This window comes from Embiotoca jacksoni, unplaced genomic scaffold (assembly GCF_022577435.1).
Source record: "Embiotoca jacksoni isolate LCO1_2020_lvr unplaced genomic scaffold, fEmbJac1.0.p SCAF_6, whole genome shotgun sequence".
NCBI lineage: Eukaryota > Metazoa > Chordata > Actinopteri > Embiotocidae > Embiotoca > Embiotoca jacksoni.
In genome coordinates, this window is record NW_027185414.1 from 14,595,384 (window position 1) to 14,612,862 (window position 17,479).

General features: G+C 41.0%; 1 protein-coding gene across 5 annotated transcripts in view; it reads left to right on the forward strand.

Moving 5' to 3' along the window:
- phlpp2 (PH domain and leucine rich repeat protein phosphatase 2) overlaps positions 1-16,415 on the forward strand; it is a 35,470-nt gene extending 19,055 nt beyond the window's left edge. For 2 of the 5 annotated variants that reach the window (XM_069173655.1, XM_069173656.1), the window contains exons 6-20: positions 1,422-1,576; positions 2,138-2,200; positions 2,580-2,726; positions 2,957-3,187; positions 4,288-4,490; positions 4,697-4,757; positions 5,354-5,449; positions 6,121-6,276; positions 7,787-7,987; positions 8,410-8,572; positions 8,669-8,799; positions 8,972-9,085; positions 9,843-10,037; positions 10,161-10,392; positions 10,537-16,415. In XM_069173655.1, coding sequence (XP_069029756.1) covers positions 1,422-1,576; positions 2,138-2,200; positions 2,580-2,726; positions 2,957-3,187; positions 4,288-4,490; positions 4,697-4,757; positions 5,354-5,449; positions 6,121-6,276; positions 7,787-7,987; positions 8,410-8,572; positions 8,669-8,799; positions 8,972-9,085; positions 9,843-10,037; positions 10,161-10,392; positions 10,537-11,823 — 3,435 coding nt within the window. In that variant the 3' untranslated portion in view covers positions 11,824-16,415. The remainder of the gene's footprint in view (positions 1-1,421; positions 1,577-2,137; positions 2,201-2,579; positions 2,727-2,956; positions 3,188-4,287; positions 4,491-4,696; positions 4,758-5,353; positions 5,450-6,120; positions 6,277-7,786; positions 7,988-8,409; positions 8,573-8,668; positions 8,800-8,971; positions 9,086-9,842; positions 10,038-10,160; positions 10,393-10,536) is intronic. The other 3 variants (XM_069173657.1, XM_069173658.1, XM_069173660.1) reach the window with 2 other exon arrangements.
- Positions 16,416-17,479: the final 1,064 nt, after the last annotated feature.

A 17,479-nucleotide genomic window follows, 5' to 3' on the forward strand; every position in this document is an offset into this window, starting at 1 on the left:
AGCAGTTTTGTCTTTGTTGTCTCCAAATGCAGTGATGTGATGTCATGCTCTGCTGAGCAGCCGTCCCATTTTCTGGGTTGCTGCACAGTGTGCAGCTCTGTAGTTAATGGAGGAGACAGTCCTCAGACTAGGCTGGACGAGCACTGCTAGGTAGCCTGCTCTGATGGCTGCCCTGTAAACAATCATCACTCATCAAGATGATGGAGGGTCTGCACAGCCAGGTTTTTGCAAGGAAAAGAAAGAAGTGGAGTAGACTGAAATTTGAACCATGCTAAAACAAAAACAAAATCACAAATGTAGATGCCATCACACACTCTGTGACAGTCGCACATATTAGTTTTGCAACTTGTGTGGCTAAAGTGCCTTACTGCATTTGTTGCCTGGTGGCTTTAGACTAAAACAATACAATTCAACAACACTACAAACTACTGCTAGCTCTCAAAATGATCATAACGTTGTGTCAACATCTCTCTAATACAGCTTCAAGAAAAACTAAACACTATAACTGTCATGATGGTTGGATTCACTCCATGTCTGTTGTATTAGACTGTATTGGGTTTAGATGTACATGATGTACCTAATTACCTGGCAACTGATAACTTGATAAGATCTGATTGTAACTGGTTGATAATTATTCTGTTTGAATACATTTTAATTAATTACCACTGTGTTTCCACAGAAGATGAACTCTGTTGCACTGGAAAGTGGGGCATTGTCTGATTGAGTTCTTCACTACTTGTATGATCTTAGGAGTACATAGTTGCTTTCACTGCCCATTGCCCCAGCTGACATGCAGTAAAGATTTATGTCAATAGGGTGCTGGTGTCTTTAGGGTTGGCGTTCACTGTAAGGCACAAAGTGGGAGAGTGATGGCCGCCTGACTGTGTTGATCATAGACTCTTATTATTCTTGTGCAAGAAGGTGCAGGAGGTTTTCTGATTTAATATACTAACTGAAAGGAGAATGCTGGTTTCCTTGATTAAGTTTGGTTGGTGCTGATAGTGAAGTCATTGAAATTGAGTTTTGGTCCTATATCACAAAGCTATCAAAGACTCTTGAGGATAACTTACAAGTCAAACCCATCTACTTTAGGATAATAGATAGATGTGTATATTGATAGGATAGCTTCTTAGTTGATGAGTGAAGTGTCATGTGTTAGCTGGAGAGACATTATATATCTCCACTTCTGATAACAGTATTATTTAAAACAAACAAGTAAACCAAAAAGTTTGGATGTAAGTGCTCTACAAACTGTGATATGAAAGAAAAGATATTGACTGACAAATAGAAAATAATAGCACTAACTGGAAATCCTTGAGGCTCCATTTCTTAACTGTGTGTGTGTGTGTGTGTGTGTGTGTGTGTGTGTGTGTGTGTGTGTGTGTGTGTGTGTGTGTGTGTGTGTGTGTGCGCGTGCGTAGGTGGTGTCTCAGACAGTCAGCCTGGTGGACCTGTCCTGCTACAGTCTTGAAACGGTGCCTGAGTATCTGTTTTACAGTCAGGATATCACCCACCTCAACCTCCGACACAACTTCATGAGCCTGCAGGGACCTGGAGGCCTGCTCAACCTCCCCAGGTAATCACTGTGAATTTTTACAAACATAATTCCAATGGAGGCAGTTCTATGATGTGTTAAGCATCTTCAATCTCGTTATTTCCTGATGCCTCAAGCATTGGTCAGCTGGGTGTGTGTATACTGTGTTATTAATGAATACATGACACTATAAAGGGACAGATTTACACATTAATGTATTTGACCCCTCAAACTCTCATGCTCCCTCTTTCTTATTTGTTTATTTCAAAAAATAATACATGAATAACCGGTGTTGTGACTAATGGCAGTCACTTCAAACTATCACAGAACCTGCGGACCTCAGAGGAACGTTAACATTCAAGATATAACTTCATCACTTCATTCATCACTTGTGTCACAGATTTTAACATAAACAGCCCAGCTGATGTGTAGGATGTATTGCTATCTGGAGAACTCAGCTGAGACCTTAAACAATGACGACTTCATATCATTATGAAATGTTGTCGACAATGTATGACAGGCCTTCATCCACTGGTAATATTAAGGTTGTAATGAGGGTCATTTGAATACAGCGTTTTTCATCTTCATAACATATCTCCACAGTGTTCACCCTAAAGAAGAATTGCAATTGAAGAAAACAAGAATTGCCGTTCAGCCTCAGGCACTGTGGGTTTTCCTGTGTTTTCATAGTTCTTTTAGCTCAGTGTGCCGGACATGTCGCCTCCTGTGACCCTTAATAAAGCAACTTAAAAACATATGTCCCTCTTAATTTACATCAAAGGCTTTGATTTGTGTTGTGATTCTGTGTTGTTATAGGACTTTTTACCTTTTTTTCCTGGCACTTTGACAACAGTACCACATCATAGTCAGGTGTTGTCAGAGACACATCCTTATATCAAACTATGTTGGTTTATATTTGATGATATTTTTGCAAATTAATTGAGCAAATGTCACAATAAGTATTCTAAGCAAATCAAGAAATTTGATTTTCTTTTTTTGTAGATTTTTTTTGAAAGGACCTTCATCCTACTCTCTCTGTCTTTAGGTTTTCGCAGCTGAAGAGCCTGAACTTATCTCACAACCGTCTGGGGGTGTTCCCTGAATGTGTGTGTGAGATCCTCACCCTAACTGAACTCAACCTCTCCTGTAATAGTCTCCACACCATCCCTGTACAGATAGGCAACCTTCAAAGGTGTGACACACATACGCTACACATTATATGTACACCACATAGATATGTTTAGGATAAATGAAGCTGGAACTGCATGATAAAAAAAAGTCCTCTATGCTGTGAGCTTGCTGAATTTAGGATGCTGCTCAGTGAACAAAGGATATACTACAAATGAATGCAAGCAGAAATTTGGACCACTTTGAAGCAAAAAGAAAGCAAAACATGCCTGTTTTGTGTGTTTCATCTTGCAGCCTGCAGACACTGTCTTTGGATGGAAACCACCTCAGCTCCCTGCCTGAAGAGCTGGGTGGCCTGTTCCAGCTTAACAGCCTAGGGCTCTCGTTCAACAACTTCTCTCACATCCCTGCTGTGCTGGAGAGGTTGAGTGCAGTGGACAAACTAGCTATGGCTGGGAACAGAGTGGAGACTCTGGAGTTGTGTACTCTGATCAGAATGAGCCACCTGAAAAACATCGACATCCGGTAAGAGGCCGGTCAGGGAACAAACAACTGTCAGCCTCTGCACTTCACCTGTCTCATCCTTCGCTTCACTATCTCTTCTTTCTCTTCCTCCTCTTTAAGTGAACATATCTGTTGTTGTGTGGATGATAAAGGGTCAATATGTAATATGTAAAAGAAGCCCACCAATCACTGTCAGTCATATCTTGGTCAGTCATTCAGTGACTATGGGGTGGAGAATAACTCTATCTATAAAGTTCCTCCTTTATCTTTATCTTCCTCCATCAGTGACAGAAAGATACATGTCCTGACGCAAACACTTAGTCTGAACCTCAGCCATTGCTGCTTTCTTCACCACTCCTGTAAGCCTCACCTTTTTATTTAACATTTATTTATAGATACTAGATTTGCTGAGAATTTACTGCATTGCCCTACATCAAAGCTACATTCACACCTGGGAGCTGCCCAGAACCACAGCCATGCTTATTTGCTGTCCTATACGCAGCTCCACAGGAACACTTGGGTGCCAAGTGTCTTGCTTTAAAGGACCTCTCTGGCAGGCAATGAGAGATGGAGAAGTTGATTTTTCTTACCGGTCTGGTGATCAAACCAGCAACCACTTCCCCCAAAGTGAGCCAGATAATAACTCAACTTTGTGAGTTAGGTTGTGGTCAGGCAATAGCAGACTATATTTTTAAGGGGCAAAGTGCATCTGTGATGGATTAGTGTGCTGGCGGTTCTCATAAAGGAGGAGTTGTTGTTTATTAATGTGATGGATGGGAGCACATGGAGACTTGATCTTAGCACAGTGCCTCACCAGACAGCCTTGAACTAAGGTTTCTCTCGTCTTTGTTTGAGTTCATGACAACAGTGAATGCTGATAAGATGCCCTCGTAAACTAAAATAGTAAAAGCTGGATGTGATGTTTTAGAAAATAAACTAATTTGCAACAGTGCATATGACACTGATATTTTTTGTTTGATGTACCACAGTATCTTTATTGTACTTCCTGCATTTAGTATTTACTTTATACTTACCCACCTTCACACTAAATACAAAATTTTTTCCTCGGTTTATGTGATTATAATCTGTGTATATGATCCTTTGTTCTCTGTTAAACGTAGTTTAAATGGGCTGCGATGGGTGAAAAGTGAGAACCTCGAAGCAGTGAGCCAGGTGACCCAGCTGGACATACGGGACAATTGCTTGGACTCACTAGACCTGAGCTCCGTCTGCAACCTGGAGACTCTGCACTGCCAGCGCAACCAGCTGGGGACACTCACACTCAGCGGTTTCACACTGCGCATGCTTCATACCGGCAGCAACCGTGAGTCACATAGAGCACCAACTAGCTGCTATTATTGCCTCACTGGCCATGCGCGAGCGTGCGCGTGTGTGTGTGCGTGTGTGTGTGTGTGTGTGTGTGTGTGTGTGTGTGTTCAGGCCCTTCTCTCTAATGATACATTCATCTTAACAACACAGAGAAACAGACCAGATGTTTAGCTAATGATTGCTGCTTTTATCTGCCCACAGGCCTTACGACAGTTAACATATACCCAGTCCCTAACCAGCTGACACACATGGACCTATCACAGTGAGTTCTGGCTGGGAATATAAAGTGGCTATGGTGTGTGTGTGGGGGGTCACAGATATGTGAAAAGAGTCTAAACATAATATCTTCATCTTAGTGTTCATTAATCTAGTTGTCCACAGTGTTTGTGTGGTTGTTAATCAGTTTGAATACTTAACTGGATAATCAATACCCAACAACCTTAAAACAGAATATTCTGTGGAATCAACCCAGTGAAGTGAAGTGTAAGGTAGTGAATCTCACAAACCTTTGGCCTACACCAAACACTTTCCTCCAGCAAATTTTTGGGTGTTGGGCTAATTCTGCACAGTAAATTTACAATTTAGTATTCGTTAAATAAACTGCCTTTTGTTTCTGAACCACTAGTGTAAAAAACATCTCTTCCTCTTATCAATCTCCAGGTTTGACTGCACAAACTAACTGTTTTTATTAAAATGCAGATCATTTGCATGCTTAAATAACCCTGGAGGATATCAGTTTGGCCTCGTTGATTATAAAAGAGTTTACTCAACTGTACAATTAAAGCAAAATGCCAACTCTGCTCAGTTTGAGTGTCCGTGTGTGTCTTTCTATGTATGTGACTGTGTGTGTTGAGACAGGAACCTCTTGGAGTACCTTCCTGACTGGGTGTGTGACTGCAGAAAAATTGAGATGTTGGACGTCACACACAACCTCCTGTCTGAGCTTCCTTCCAGGTTATGGGACTTTTTTTTGTCTCTAATCCTGAACATTTTCTGCTCAAATTGTCTTATTTATGTCGCATAAATTTAATTTGTTCCACTTTAAAGAGCTGGCTATGCTGTCCAGAATTAGAATTACACATAGTCATGCTTTTTAACCGCTCACTCTGATGCCAAACAGTTTTTCATGGTGCCAATTTAAAGATTTTGTCATGGAGGTGGACACATGGGAAGAACAAGGCACAAATAACAGCTGCCACCACTTTTATTGTGGACGACTGTATCTGTGTCTTTTGGCTGTAACAGTAAAACACGGCAATCGTATGGTGCTCAGCTCGGGGTATCATCACTCGCTGCCAGCCTTCAGCACAGGCATTTGCATTTGAATGAATGAATCAGAAAAACAGTTGCAGATTTGATGATATTCCTCCATCCACTGTACCCACTCGTAACTTCTGTGATGATGTTGGGGGAGACTAAATAGCTGCTGTGTTAGTCTGTATAGGCAGCCAAGCTGAATAGGTCATTGGCGGATTAGTAAGGACCCCTACCACACACATACACACACACACACTGAGCTTCACAAGTGGTTAGTCTCCACAGGGAGAGGATGTGTACTGCCTTTTCTTTTTCTTTTTTTTCTTGTCCTAATCTTGCTCTGTGACCTCTCCTCTGGCCCCCAGCAGACTGCTCAACAGCTTGAGTTTGAGGAAGCTGCTGACGGGGAACAATCGTTTGCAGAGAGTGCCTGACCTACTTGACCATGTCCCTCTGGAAGCCCTGGACCTCCAGCACAACAAGCTAGTGGAGCTTCCTGAGGGTCTCTTTTATAAGGCCTTAAAGTGAGTATCTCCACAAATGTTTCTGTTTCTTTTTCCACTGCATCCTCAAGGCTATTTATGTTGTTATCCGAGTCATTTTTCAGCCAGTTCCTCTGCTTTAAAACTTTTACTGGCAGTGCCTTCCCTGTTATATTGGAATGGACAGTTACTGTATTACTGGTTTTGAGAATGAAGTGTGGATTGTATGAAGGGATTGTGGTCAACATCAATGGTGCATTCCAGATCGTAACTGGAGCTTCATTTGCTCTCCTATTTCCTGTGTGCTAAATCACTTAATACCCATTAGCAGTTCAAATGCTCTAATGCACTTTACTGTTTCTAATGCTGAGACATAATGGCAGTGACTTTTTTGGACGTAATGGGTTTCCTGATATGTTGTCTAAGAGCTGCACAACGTATGAGGGAAAGCAGTTGCACTCAAGACTGATGGAAACAAGTGTGACTAACTAATACTTTTTACATATACATATATGTATGTAGCAAAAAGGCACAAGGCTGGTAAGATGTCAACAGTCTTGTAATGTTAATGGCCTGCGGAGATAAAAAAAAAATACCCTTCAATAACATCTGACTATGTTTTAAAAACAACAGCGTGGCACGGTTCAGTCCTTATTGGGTCAAAGAGACAGGTTTTATTGCTGTTGGCATGTGATATGCACAGACATTAACTTAACAACACCAATTACTTAAGAACCAGTGCAGCTCAAATTGCTGTCCCTCCTGTCTTTGCAGGTTCAGCAATATGTAAATCGATGCTCCACTTGCAAGGATAATTTCCCTGTCTGTGTTCAAGAGTCTTCTTCAGTACATCGAATAGAAGAACGGATCTTAGAAAATGTAAAACCTCTTTAACCGTAGGATATCTGAACTGACACCTCAATCATCACATTTATTACTACACTATCCTATTCCCTGAAGTAGCTGAGGCCAACATCAATAGCGTTCACTTTTCTGCATCATATGAATGACAGTTTACTTGTGTTCTTTCCAAACTCCAGAGATTTGTTTTTACCTTCCACTACAGAAAAAGCACAATGAATTTCACATGTGCAAAAAAAAAATCCCATGTCATGTGACCACCTGAGCACATGTGAAAAAGGTAAAACATGTATTTTGCCCAATGGGAAATGTGGTTTTGGAACATTTATGCTTCCCAGGTGAACATTTTTCCACATATTTTCCCCATGTTATCATATGTTGCAACATGTGGTAAATATGTCTCATACATGTGTCCCATGTGGAAAACATGGGAAGCGCTTGTGTTTTTTCTTTAAGGTTTGTGAAACCTAGAAGGTGTCTAACACACTCTGCTTGGGATTTTCAATGTGGAAATCACCAAATGCATATAATGTTAATGATACTGATCATCCACCATTTATACGAATATGGGCACCACGGATTTTTGTAGCTTTAACTTCCCCAGTGGTTAACAAGGCAGGAATGGGTGGGTGCACTCCTCAGATGAAACTTAAACTGTGTATTTCTTGGTTTTATTTGTCTTCCCTCACAGCCTAAAATACCTAAACGTGTCAGCCAATGCCCTGGAAAGTATTCCTTCCAGCAGCCAATCAGAGGAGAGCCTCAGCACACTCCAGGAGCTCTACCTGACAGGCAATAACCTGAACGAGAACTGCGGTGCTCTGTTGGTTGGACACCAGAACCTGCGGATCCTTCACATTGCCTACAACCAGTTACTCTCGTTCCCTGCCAGGTGTGTTACTGTACCTTCTGTGTCACTTTTAACAACAGGGTTTATACTTACCCCTTTTATGTATCTTTAAAGTGTTAAAAACACTCTACTAGTATGAACAAGATGTGTAGTAATTATTTACAGCTTCATCATTTGTATCAACAAAACATCTAAAAACACTTACTCCCTTTTTAGTAAAAAAATTTATTAACTGATGATTGCCTGTTTTGTGTTTATACCCTCTGCAAAGTCTCTTAAAATGTTACATTTATTCACATTGTTTAGAGATTTGCTATTCAAATAAAGTTATTACCAAGAACCTTTACCTAAGAAGGTACATACCATGCCTTATGTTTTGTTTTCCTATAATTTAATTATGTTTCAGGGTTCTGCTTGCTCGGCTCATCTGAGTATTTTAATTTTTAATGTTTGTGTGTTTTTAGTAAGCTGAGCAAGCTGGAACTGCTGGAGGAGCTCAATTTAAGTGGCAACAAGCTTAAGACTATCCCTTCCACTGTGTCCAGCTGTAAGAGACTGCACACCCTCATAGCACACTCGAATCACATTACTGTCTTCCCAGAGATCCTCAACCTGCCCGAGATCAAGGTCAGACTGGTTCTGGTTTTATATGCATCACCTGACCAGAGTGCATTTGATTACCTTCGGCATGTTTCAGCTCGTGTGTGTTTTGTTCGTCTTTAGCTCGTAGATCTCAGCTGCAATGAGCTGACTGAGATCCAGTTACCTGATTCCCTGCCTTCCACTCTGCAAGAGCTGGACCTGACTGGCAACAGCAGCCTGATTCTGGAACACAAAACCCTCAATCTTTTCAGGTAAGTCACAGGACCCAGACTGGTTTCAAATAGTTGCAGGTAACTCACTGCAGTTTTTCAAACATAAAACGTAAGCACCAACACCCTTACACTCAACTCTGTAGCAATGTATGCAGTATATACAGTACGCTACTCTACAGTGCCTTCTTTTATATTTGTTCTCCTTTTATAGTCATATCACCACCTTGAAATTTGACCAGAAATCTACCACGACTGCAGGAGACTCGCTGAATGCCTCGACTCCATGGAACCACGGTTTCTCTGAAATGAGCGGCCAAAGGAACAAGTGTGTACTGCTTTCTGTTTTTTCTTTGTTTGTTGGCAAACATGAACAGTTAAAATTTACCTAACTGATTACAGTATTTATTTAAACTGCTGCTGACATATAAATGAAATAACTAGTGTGTAAATATATATATATAGATATATACTGCACTGTATATACTGTGCATTTTATATTTATATTTTATATTTTTTTACTGCTATTTACTGCTATTTTATTGCTTTTCTATTATTCTATTATTATCTTATTGCTTCTGTATGCTGCTGTAGTGAAAAAAAAATTCCCGTCGGGGATTAATAAAGTAACTACCTAACCTAACCTAACCTAAAGAAATCCATGCTTGTTGACACGAGTATTTGTTCATGTCAAATAGTGTCTCTGCTCAGCCAGCGGAGATGCTTTGTCTTGTATTCTCTCATTTGGTCTGTCTTCTGTTAAGCACAAAAATACTCTTCAATGCATTGGATATATTGTCCATCTGTCTTTTTGTATATTGCTGTACAAACTCAGAGCAGGTGTCTACCAATGACTCGGTGTGTGCAACAAATCCTATTTGCGTCACTGTTTGAGAACCCAGGATACCTGGCTGATCCCCCAGGGTCAAGGCCACCACAGGGGCCCACACAGCAGTGTCTGTTATCAGCTGTCACCCCATGCTGTTCCCCTGCAGTGTTACATACTGAAGTATGTATGAGCTTCACCTCCATGTGGGAGGTGCAGAGTCATCTGGTTGTTAATCTGGCTCTATTGTTGGGGACAGGTTGTGTGTGTCTGTGCTGGCTGTGGACCGCTTTGGAGACAACGTGGAAGCGTGCTACGGTATCTTCGATGGAGACCGCAACGAGGAGGTGCCTCGGCTGTTGCAGTGCACCATGGGAGATGTGCTGTGCGAGGAACTGCAGCACTGCAGCGTTGACATGGTGTATATGTGCAACACTTTCCTCACCTCACACCGGTAAGACACATTTTTAAACTGTTTTAAAACCTTTTTTTTGGACTTGTAGATATACAGTAAATATAATAAAATGGCACTCCTACTGCAAACAGTGATAATGGTAGCTTTGTTTTTGTGGGACAGAAAACTAGGTATGGCTGGCCAGAAACTGGGTGCCTCTGCGTTGCTGTGTTATATCCATCGGGAGACGTCAGATCCAGGAGGCTACTTTAGTCTTACTGTGGCCAACGTGGGCACCTGCCAAGCTGTGCTGTGCCGGGATGGACGACCTGTACCTCTTTCTAAGGTTTACAGCTTGGAGAACTGCACTGAGGAGATGGAGAGGGTTAAACTCAGTAAAGCCATCATTACAGAGGTAACATAGCTTATAAGCATGTTGGGTTCCTGTAGAGGCCATTATGTATAACTTTTGATGTCGTTATAATATACGGATTCATATTCAGATGTGTAAATATCATTAAGCTATACACTCATCTACATTTCTAATGGTGTTTTATAGGATAACAAAGTGAGTGGAGTGACATGCTGCTCTCGCCTGTTGGGCTGCTCTTATCTGTCTCCCTGGGTGCTTCCAAAGCCCTGGGTGCACACTGTGCCACTCTGTCCCCAGGATGAGTTCTTGGTCCTGGGGAATCGAGCCTTGTTTGAACGGGTGTCCTACCAGGAGGCCGTGTGCACCGTGCAGGCTGTACAGGATCCACGCGCCGCTGCCAAGAAGCTGTGTTCACTCGCCCAGAGTTATGGTTGCAAGGACAACATTGGGGCTCTGGTGGTGTCTCTGCATATTGGTGAGGACAGCTGTACTTGTGAGCCACCGGTCTCCACCACTGAACCACGGGGTCCCCCGCCTGCCCCTGTGCCTGTGTCTGTAACCCCAGGCCCCAGTGAGCCTGTTAACATTTCATCCAGCGGTGGTATTGTCACAGAGTTCAGCAGTGAGACGTCAGCTTCGGAGGTGGGCAGTGAGGCGGGGTCCACTGCTTCAGATGAACACCCATCCTCTGGCCTTGCGTCCCGCCCAGAGAGACGCTGTAGCCTGCACCCTGCCACTACTCTGTGTGGGATCATGGTGCCAGGCTCAGCTGGGGCAGGAACCCACCCGGGCCTATTCCAGCGGCAGCCGTCCTCTGCTACATTCTCAAGTAACCAGTCTGACAATGGCTTGGACAGTGATGATGAAGCTCCGCTTGAGGGTGTTATCTCCAACGGTAGTAAATTGGAAGTGGAGGTAGACATTCACTGTTGTGCTTTCCAACTACGATCAGGGGCCCCCGAGAGCCCCAAAGACTTGGACCTTGAAAAGCAAGGCTCTGACTATCTCAATGGTAAAATGCGCAGACAGAACAGTGTAGTGGTTTCTGCTACAAACGGCTGCCTGCTCGCTGTATGTGGGAGAGAGATTGCTGACCTGAAAAAGTCTCCTTCCACATGCAGCCTGTTTGGTAAGAAGCTGTCCAATGGCTCTGTGGTTGTGCCCGAGGACAGTCATAATCTTATTGAAGTTGCCCTCGAGGCTCCTAAGAAAAAGTCCGGCTACTTTACTGCCCCAGCTCAGCAGGATCCAGAGGATCAGCTGATTGTACCTCCTAGTCTGGAGCAGGAAGTGAGGGAGCAGCTCAGAAGCCATGGCCCTCTCCTGTCAGGCCCCTCTGCACCATCCACACCCACCACCTTAAAAGATCCTGTGTGGGATCATCCACACCCCCCTGCATTTGCCTCCAACCTGGTCCCAGGTCCAGGCCCGACTCCCATCCTACAGCAGGAGGTCTATGATACGGCTCTCTAGAGGGGGAACACAGCACAGTGCCATGTGGCAGCAATTCTGTGATTGTGCCATTCCAGGGGGAGAGAATTTTCTCATCGATGTGGGATACTGCTGTTCAAGTTGCCATTAAGAACTTTTGTGAGGACAAACCTGTGGGACCTTGACAGTCATTAAGGGATGCTGTGCCATTGATGTGAGGTTAAAAAAAAAAAAAAAAAAAAAAGGAGCACGGTCTGAGCATCCAAGAGAAGCGGAGCAAACAAAGATTCCAGTTCATAACACGCCGTTATGAAAAGGAGAGCTGGCTATCAGACAAAACCAAGCCTGACCTGACATGGGATACCTCTTGTGTTTGAACATGTCAGCAGCATTTCCCTTTACTTGGAAAGTCAAGCAATCTGGAGGGTGTATAAGAGATCATGTCAAATCTCCTCTCCAGGGGCTCCGTGGTCTCTCAGGTCCTCGAGAGAAGCCCTGTGACTGAAACTTGAAAAAGTGCCTACTACAGACAACACAGCCTAGAGTTGCCCAAAGTCCGGGCTGTGTTTAGAGATGTGAGCTTGTTAGTTAAATTTGGAGCAGCGACAGTGTCTCCAAGAGACCAGCACTGGCACAGCTTTTGCTTTCCTCCTCTACCTGTGGCTTACAAAGGAAATTAGACAGTATAAATGCTTCTAAGACACGCAGGACTAAAAGAAAAAATAACTGCATTTAAATTGCCAGAAATGTTGGTTTTTATTTTTAACATTCCCACACAATATGTAAGGAATATTCTATATAGGATAAATCAGTTCTATACAATATAGCACACACTCACAACTAGCAGCCGGCTGATGATGTGCGCTTGAGCTGCTGACGTCAAGATTGAGTGGTATTGCTATTTAGAGCAATACAATATCAAAGTTATTCGATTGTACAGAGCTGATGTGTTGTAGAATTCAAAACTCCTAACAGTATAATCCGTAACAGTGCATGATCAAATGATCTACTTAAAAACTACATTCATAGGAAAATAAAAGGTTACTTTAAATGTAGTCAGTTTCATGAGCATTGAATAGTGGACTTCAGACTCAGGATATTTGGAAATCATCTAATTTCAGCCATTTGAACAAACCAGTCAGGGCACCAAATTGAAGTATTACATGGTGTACTGTCAAGAGATGAGGGATATAAACAGTATTTGTCTGTACTGTATATTTGGAAATATCCACGCTGGAACTAAGATTGTACATTTTTCAAACTGCAGAGGCTGTTAACCTTTTAGATTTGTGAACATCAGTCCATGTCCCTGCAGGCAGATTTGATCATCGACATTTTTACATCTCAGCAGATCTTTTTTCAGTTTAGCTTTCCAATGCATTACCCATACAACCAGGTGATGTTCAGGGGGGCGGGGTTTTGGCCCATTTTAAACTGAACTGAAATCCTGTTGTCTCGTATTATGTAAGATTTGGTCTGTGCACACAAAGTGTCACAAACACAGAAATTTGGGACACAGAAACAAATGATTTTGTGCTATAAATTGATGTATAGCTCCCTTTTTCACAAACACATACTTGCTATTTTCTGGTCATTGGGCAATGACCAATTCTTTAGAACTCAGCTCACAGAATTCATATCAAAAATACTATGAGCACAGCCGCAGTATAAGGTACTGTGATAAGAACACACCAGTTCAGTCCCTTTTTGGAAGAGCAAGTAATTATTTTTGTTCAGCAGATGTCATTAGTTTGTTCTTTTGATACATGGAGGACCAGTCATATTTATCTTGGCAAAAACTGCATTATTATTTGAATTATCAGGTCAATATTATGCAGTTATTATCTAGTCCAGAGCCTCCCCACATTGTGCCAAAAGACAAATCAGCTCTGTAGGGTTGCAGTGGTTATAAGAAGGCCAAAGTTGAGTAATTGCCATCATCAGTGGTTACTGCACCGAATACATATTTCAGATATATATTTTTGGTTGCCACTCAGAGTTGTTGATGATGCAGTTTTGGGATTCCATAGCTGTTGCATAGCTGGACCTTTTATTGTTCCCTTTTAGCCTTAAAGTAACACTACTGTGCATTGTTTGTTTCATCCCACTCATGTTCTGTTAGTGACAGAGGTCTTCAGCTCTGAGCGTCTTCTTTTCTTTGCTCCACATGAATGAAGAGAAGTCAGTGATGAAGCCTTAAATGATGTGTGAGTGTGAATGTTTTCTTGTTTGCTAGGTGTGTGTCTCTTGAAAAAAATAAACACTGTTAAAAGCACTTTGTACATAGAAAACAATGATATCCAGATTTATGTATATTTGAGTTTAGCCTATGAGATATTGATTGAACATAGGGATTATTGTGGTTTCCCTCAAGCCAGCACATTACCTGCTATCTAACAAAACACTGACAATGAAAATGAGGCTAATGTAATGTGCCATAATGGCAGTTAATTGACAACATTCATTTTTGATGTGTTTTTAAAATGACAAACGTTTCTTATTTAATTAAATGCATTTTTGTTTGCTCTCAATATCATTAGATTATTTCACAGTATCTTAAATTACATTTAAATATTCACCAGGAACACCACAAACAGCATAAGGTACGTTAGCTAACTATTCTAACACTATCTTTGAACGTCATTTTTGCTCTATTGAAATATAAACTGTGGAAATGAGGAAATACAGTTAATGTGCATGTGTTCCAATATTTATATCCATTGCTTATATTTGCTTAAAACATTGTGCTGATTGAATCCTGACTATCTACCACATGTGGAAATGGTTATTGAAATCCTCCAAAGAATTGACATGTAATGAGAACATTAATGTAAGATAATAATTTGAGGTGCTGCTATTGTGCTTATTATTCAGAATTTATTATTATTTAACACTTTCAACAATACATTTTTGATGTGTTGTTCTGAAATTAGAAATGGGACAACAGATTTTATGGCAACGCCAATAATTTAGTTCTTGTCACTTTATTGATCAGGCCGTGCAGTGTCTGAGAGGCCAAACACATGGGACTCTCTGGTTGAGACGGAGCCCACACTTTCACAATCAGAACCTGCACATGGTGTCAGACATCTGGACTGATGGCAGTGAAGCATTGATCGGTGCGGCAGGTCCAGGGGGAGCTAAAACAGATTATGATTGAAAATAATATTGGTACATATCTGAAATGATAGTGGTGATCACAACAGACTATGGGACTTCCCTTGTAAAGTATGCAAAGTGTCAACTCATTGTATATAGACGTGTATATAAGAGCTTCATTTTTCCATCACCTAAAACTAAAAGAGTCTTATTTCTCAATGTGTCTGGCGTGTGCACATGTGTGTGTATGATGCATGTAGGGGCTGTGTTCGTCAGTTGCATCGCTCTTATTATTTTGTGAGCCCTTCCTGTGACTCATTGGCAGTGTAGTTTTATTGGTAATTGCCAAATCAGACTGAGACTGCATTGCACTGCTGCACATCAAACCAACTGATCCATTTTTATACAGTTGTACCCTCATTCATTGCACATTCATTCTGTGTCTCTTGGTTGATGCCACATATTCACCCACTGTCCTGTCCACTATACATGTCCAACTTGAAGTATATTTGAATAATGATCCATCAGTAGACTAATCAGTGTGCATGTACATATGCAGACTGTATGCACAAATACAGGAAGAGGGAGCACAGGGTACTTGCATTGACTTAGAAATATTCCCTTTAATTCTTTACTGGAAGGGATTCAGTAGTACAGTACTCACAAATCCCCCCCGTACACCAAAGTAGAGGGTTGTACATTTGAGTAGGCTAGTGTCAGTGTTTTTTTTTTTTTTTTTTTTTTTAAACTGCAGATTGATTTAATAACTGTAAGGGAACCTTTTCTCTTTGCACAATTTAACAAGCTCCCTGTACAACTGTTGCAAATGTCTGTGTTTGTGTGTAGTTCAAAGCTTTAGTGCACACATACAGTAAGTGTATGCATGCTTGTGTGAATAATGAATTGACTGTAATTGTGTGTGAATAGTGAATGAAACTGATCGAAGATGCTCCAGTTGTTTAACATGTGACCAAAGTAGCCATTGTTTAAATCTCACGATTCCTTTCTGTATATTATTTTCAAGAAATGCTTGAATATTTTTTTCTCAATGCCAAGAAGCTGATGTTTATTTTTGTACTTCATTGTTTCATGCAAATTTATATTTCCCTCTCCGCTACAGAATTTAAAGTGACTGGGATTCTTCAGAAAACTGTCACTCATTACGGTACTATTGAAGGTACTAACTATAAACTGTATAATGGTGAAAGCATGCCCTAAATATAAGTCAACATACAAAAACATACAAATTGTGATTTTATTTATACAAAATGGAGCATATCTAATGTTTTTAGGTTTTTATTCTAGCATGCAGATTACTGCTAAAATTTAGTTTTATGTTTAATTGTAAGAAGATTTAATACTTAGGCACAGAACTAACAATGAGCACTTTTGCTATTTGACAGAATTATGCTCCCTTGAACTTAGAGTGGAAGATGGTCGTTATTTTAATTTTAAATGCTGCTATCATTAGTTTTCAAATCAACTGTTTTTTTATTAACTTTAAGCCAAGTAGCAATAAAACTTTTTATTGTAAATTGTGTTGTCCCGTGTCCATTCTACTCAGTTTTTATGATATCATACCAATAATCATCAGTACAAGCTATAATGTCTGCTGTTTAATTTGTCATTAATCTATAAATCCTTAATTCTAATGAAATGGGAGGTTATATGGTTTTCAAAGATGTTTCTGTTTGTTTATGGTCAGCTACAAACAAAGCCTTTTAAAACAGCAGAAGAAAGTTTCAACTGGAGACACACAATACTGAGAAATGGGCTGACAACAAATGTGCCGGCTTTATTAAGCCGATACACATCGGAGGAAATACAGCGTGACTTCGATTCAACACAGAGAAATAAAAAAGTGTCTCCGTTGACGTGCTGCTGCAGCGGTGTGATGCTGTTTGAAGCACCGGAGGTTGTTGTGGGTTTTTCATGTAAAGTGTGATCTCTGACTTCAGGCACAACACGTTTCGGCAGATATTTCACAAAAAAAGGCTTTTTTTCATAAGGGGTTTGTTTCTTATAAAAGGCTACAGGGCTTTTAGTTAGAAAAATATAGGAAGTGTTGCGTTTCTATGGACCTGTAATGCAAAACTGAAAACACAAACGGTAGCGCATCAGAAGGATTAATGAACAATTTGACTGATCCATTTGTTTTTATTGGCCTTCTTGAATGAAACACGCTTTGGATCTTCCAACAGATCAAATATGTACATGAATTTCAACCGGATCAAGTAAACTGAAAACTGTATTTGCTCATTTAGATAAATTAGTGGCGGAGAGTCGCTCCGGCAGCAGAGTCATTTCACAGTTCCTGTTGGCGGTGCGAAGACAAACAGCAAAAAGCCTTATAACCTATTGAGTTCTGGGGGAAACTCTACGGGGGTCGTTCCCCTCAAAGTCCTTAGAACTGTTTGGTCCAGGGATCAGAAGAAACGGAGACTACTACTGTGGAGTTATGTGCAATAATGTTTCATGTGTGTAAATTCCTATAAACAGCAGTGCCATCTATTGGTGAAGCTCAGAATAACATCCTAAAACTCCAGTAAAATGGTTGACAAATTCTGAGGAGAAATAAGCTTCAATGTGACAAAACGTC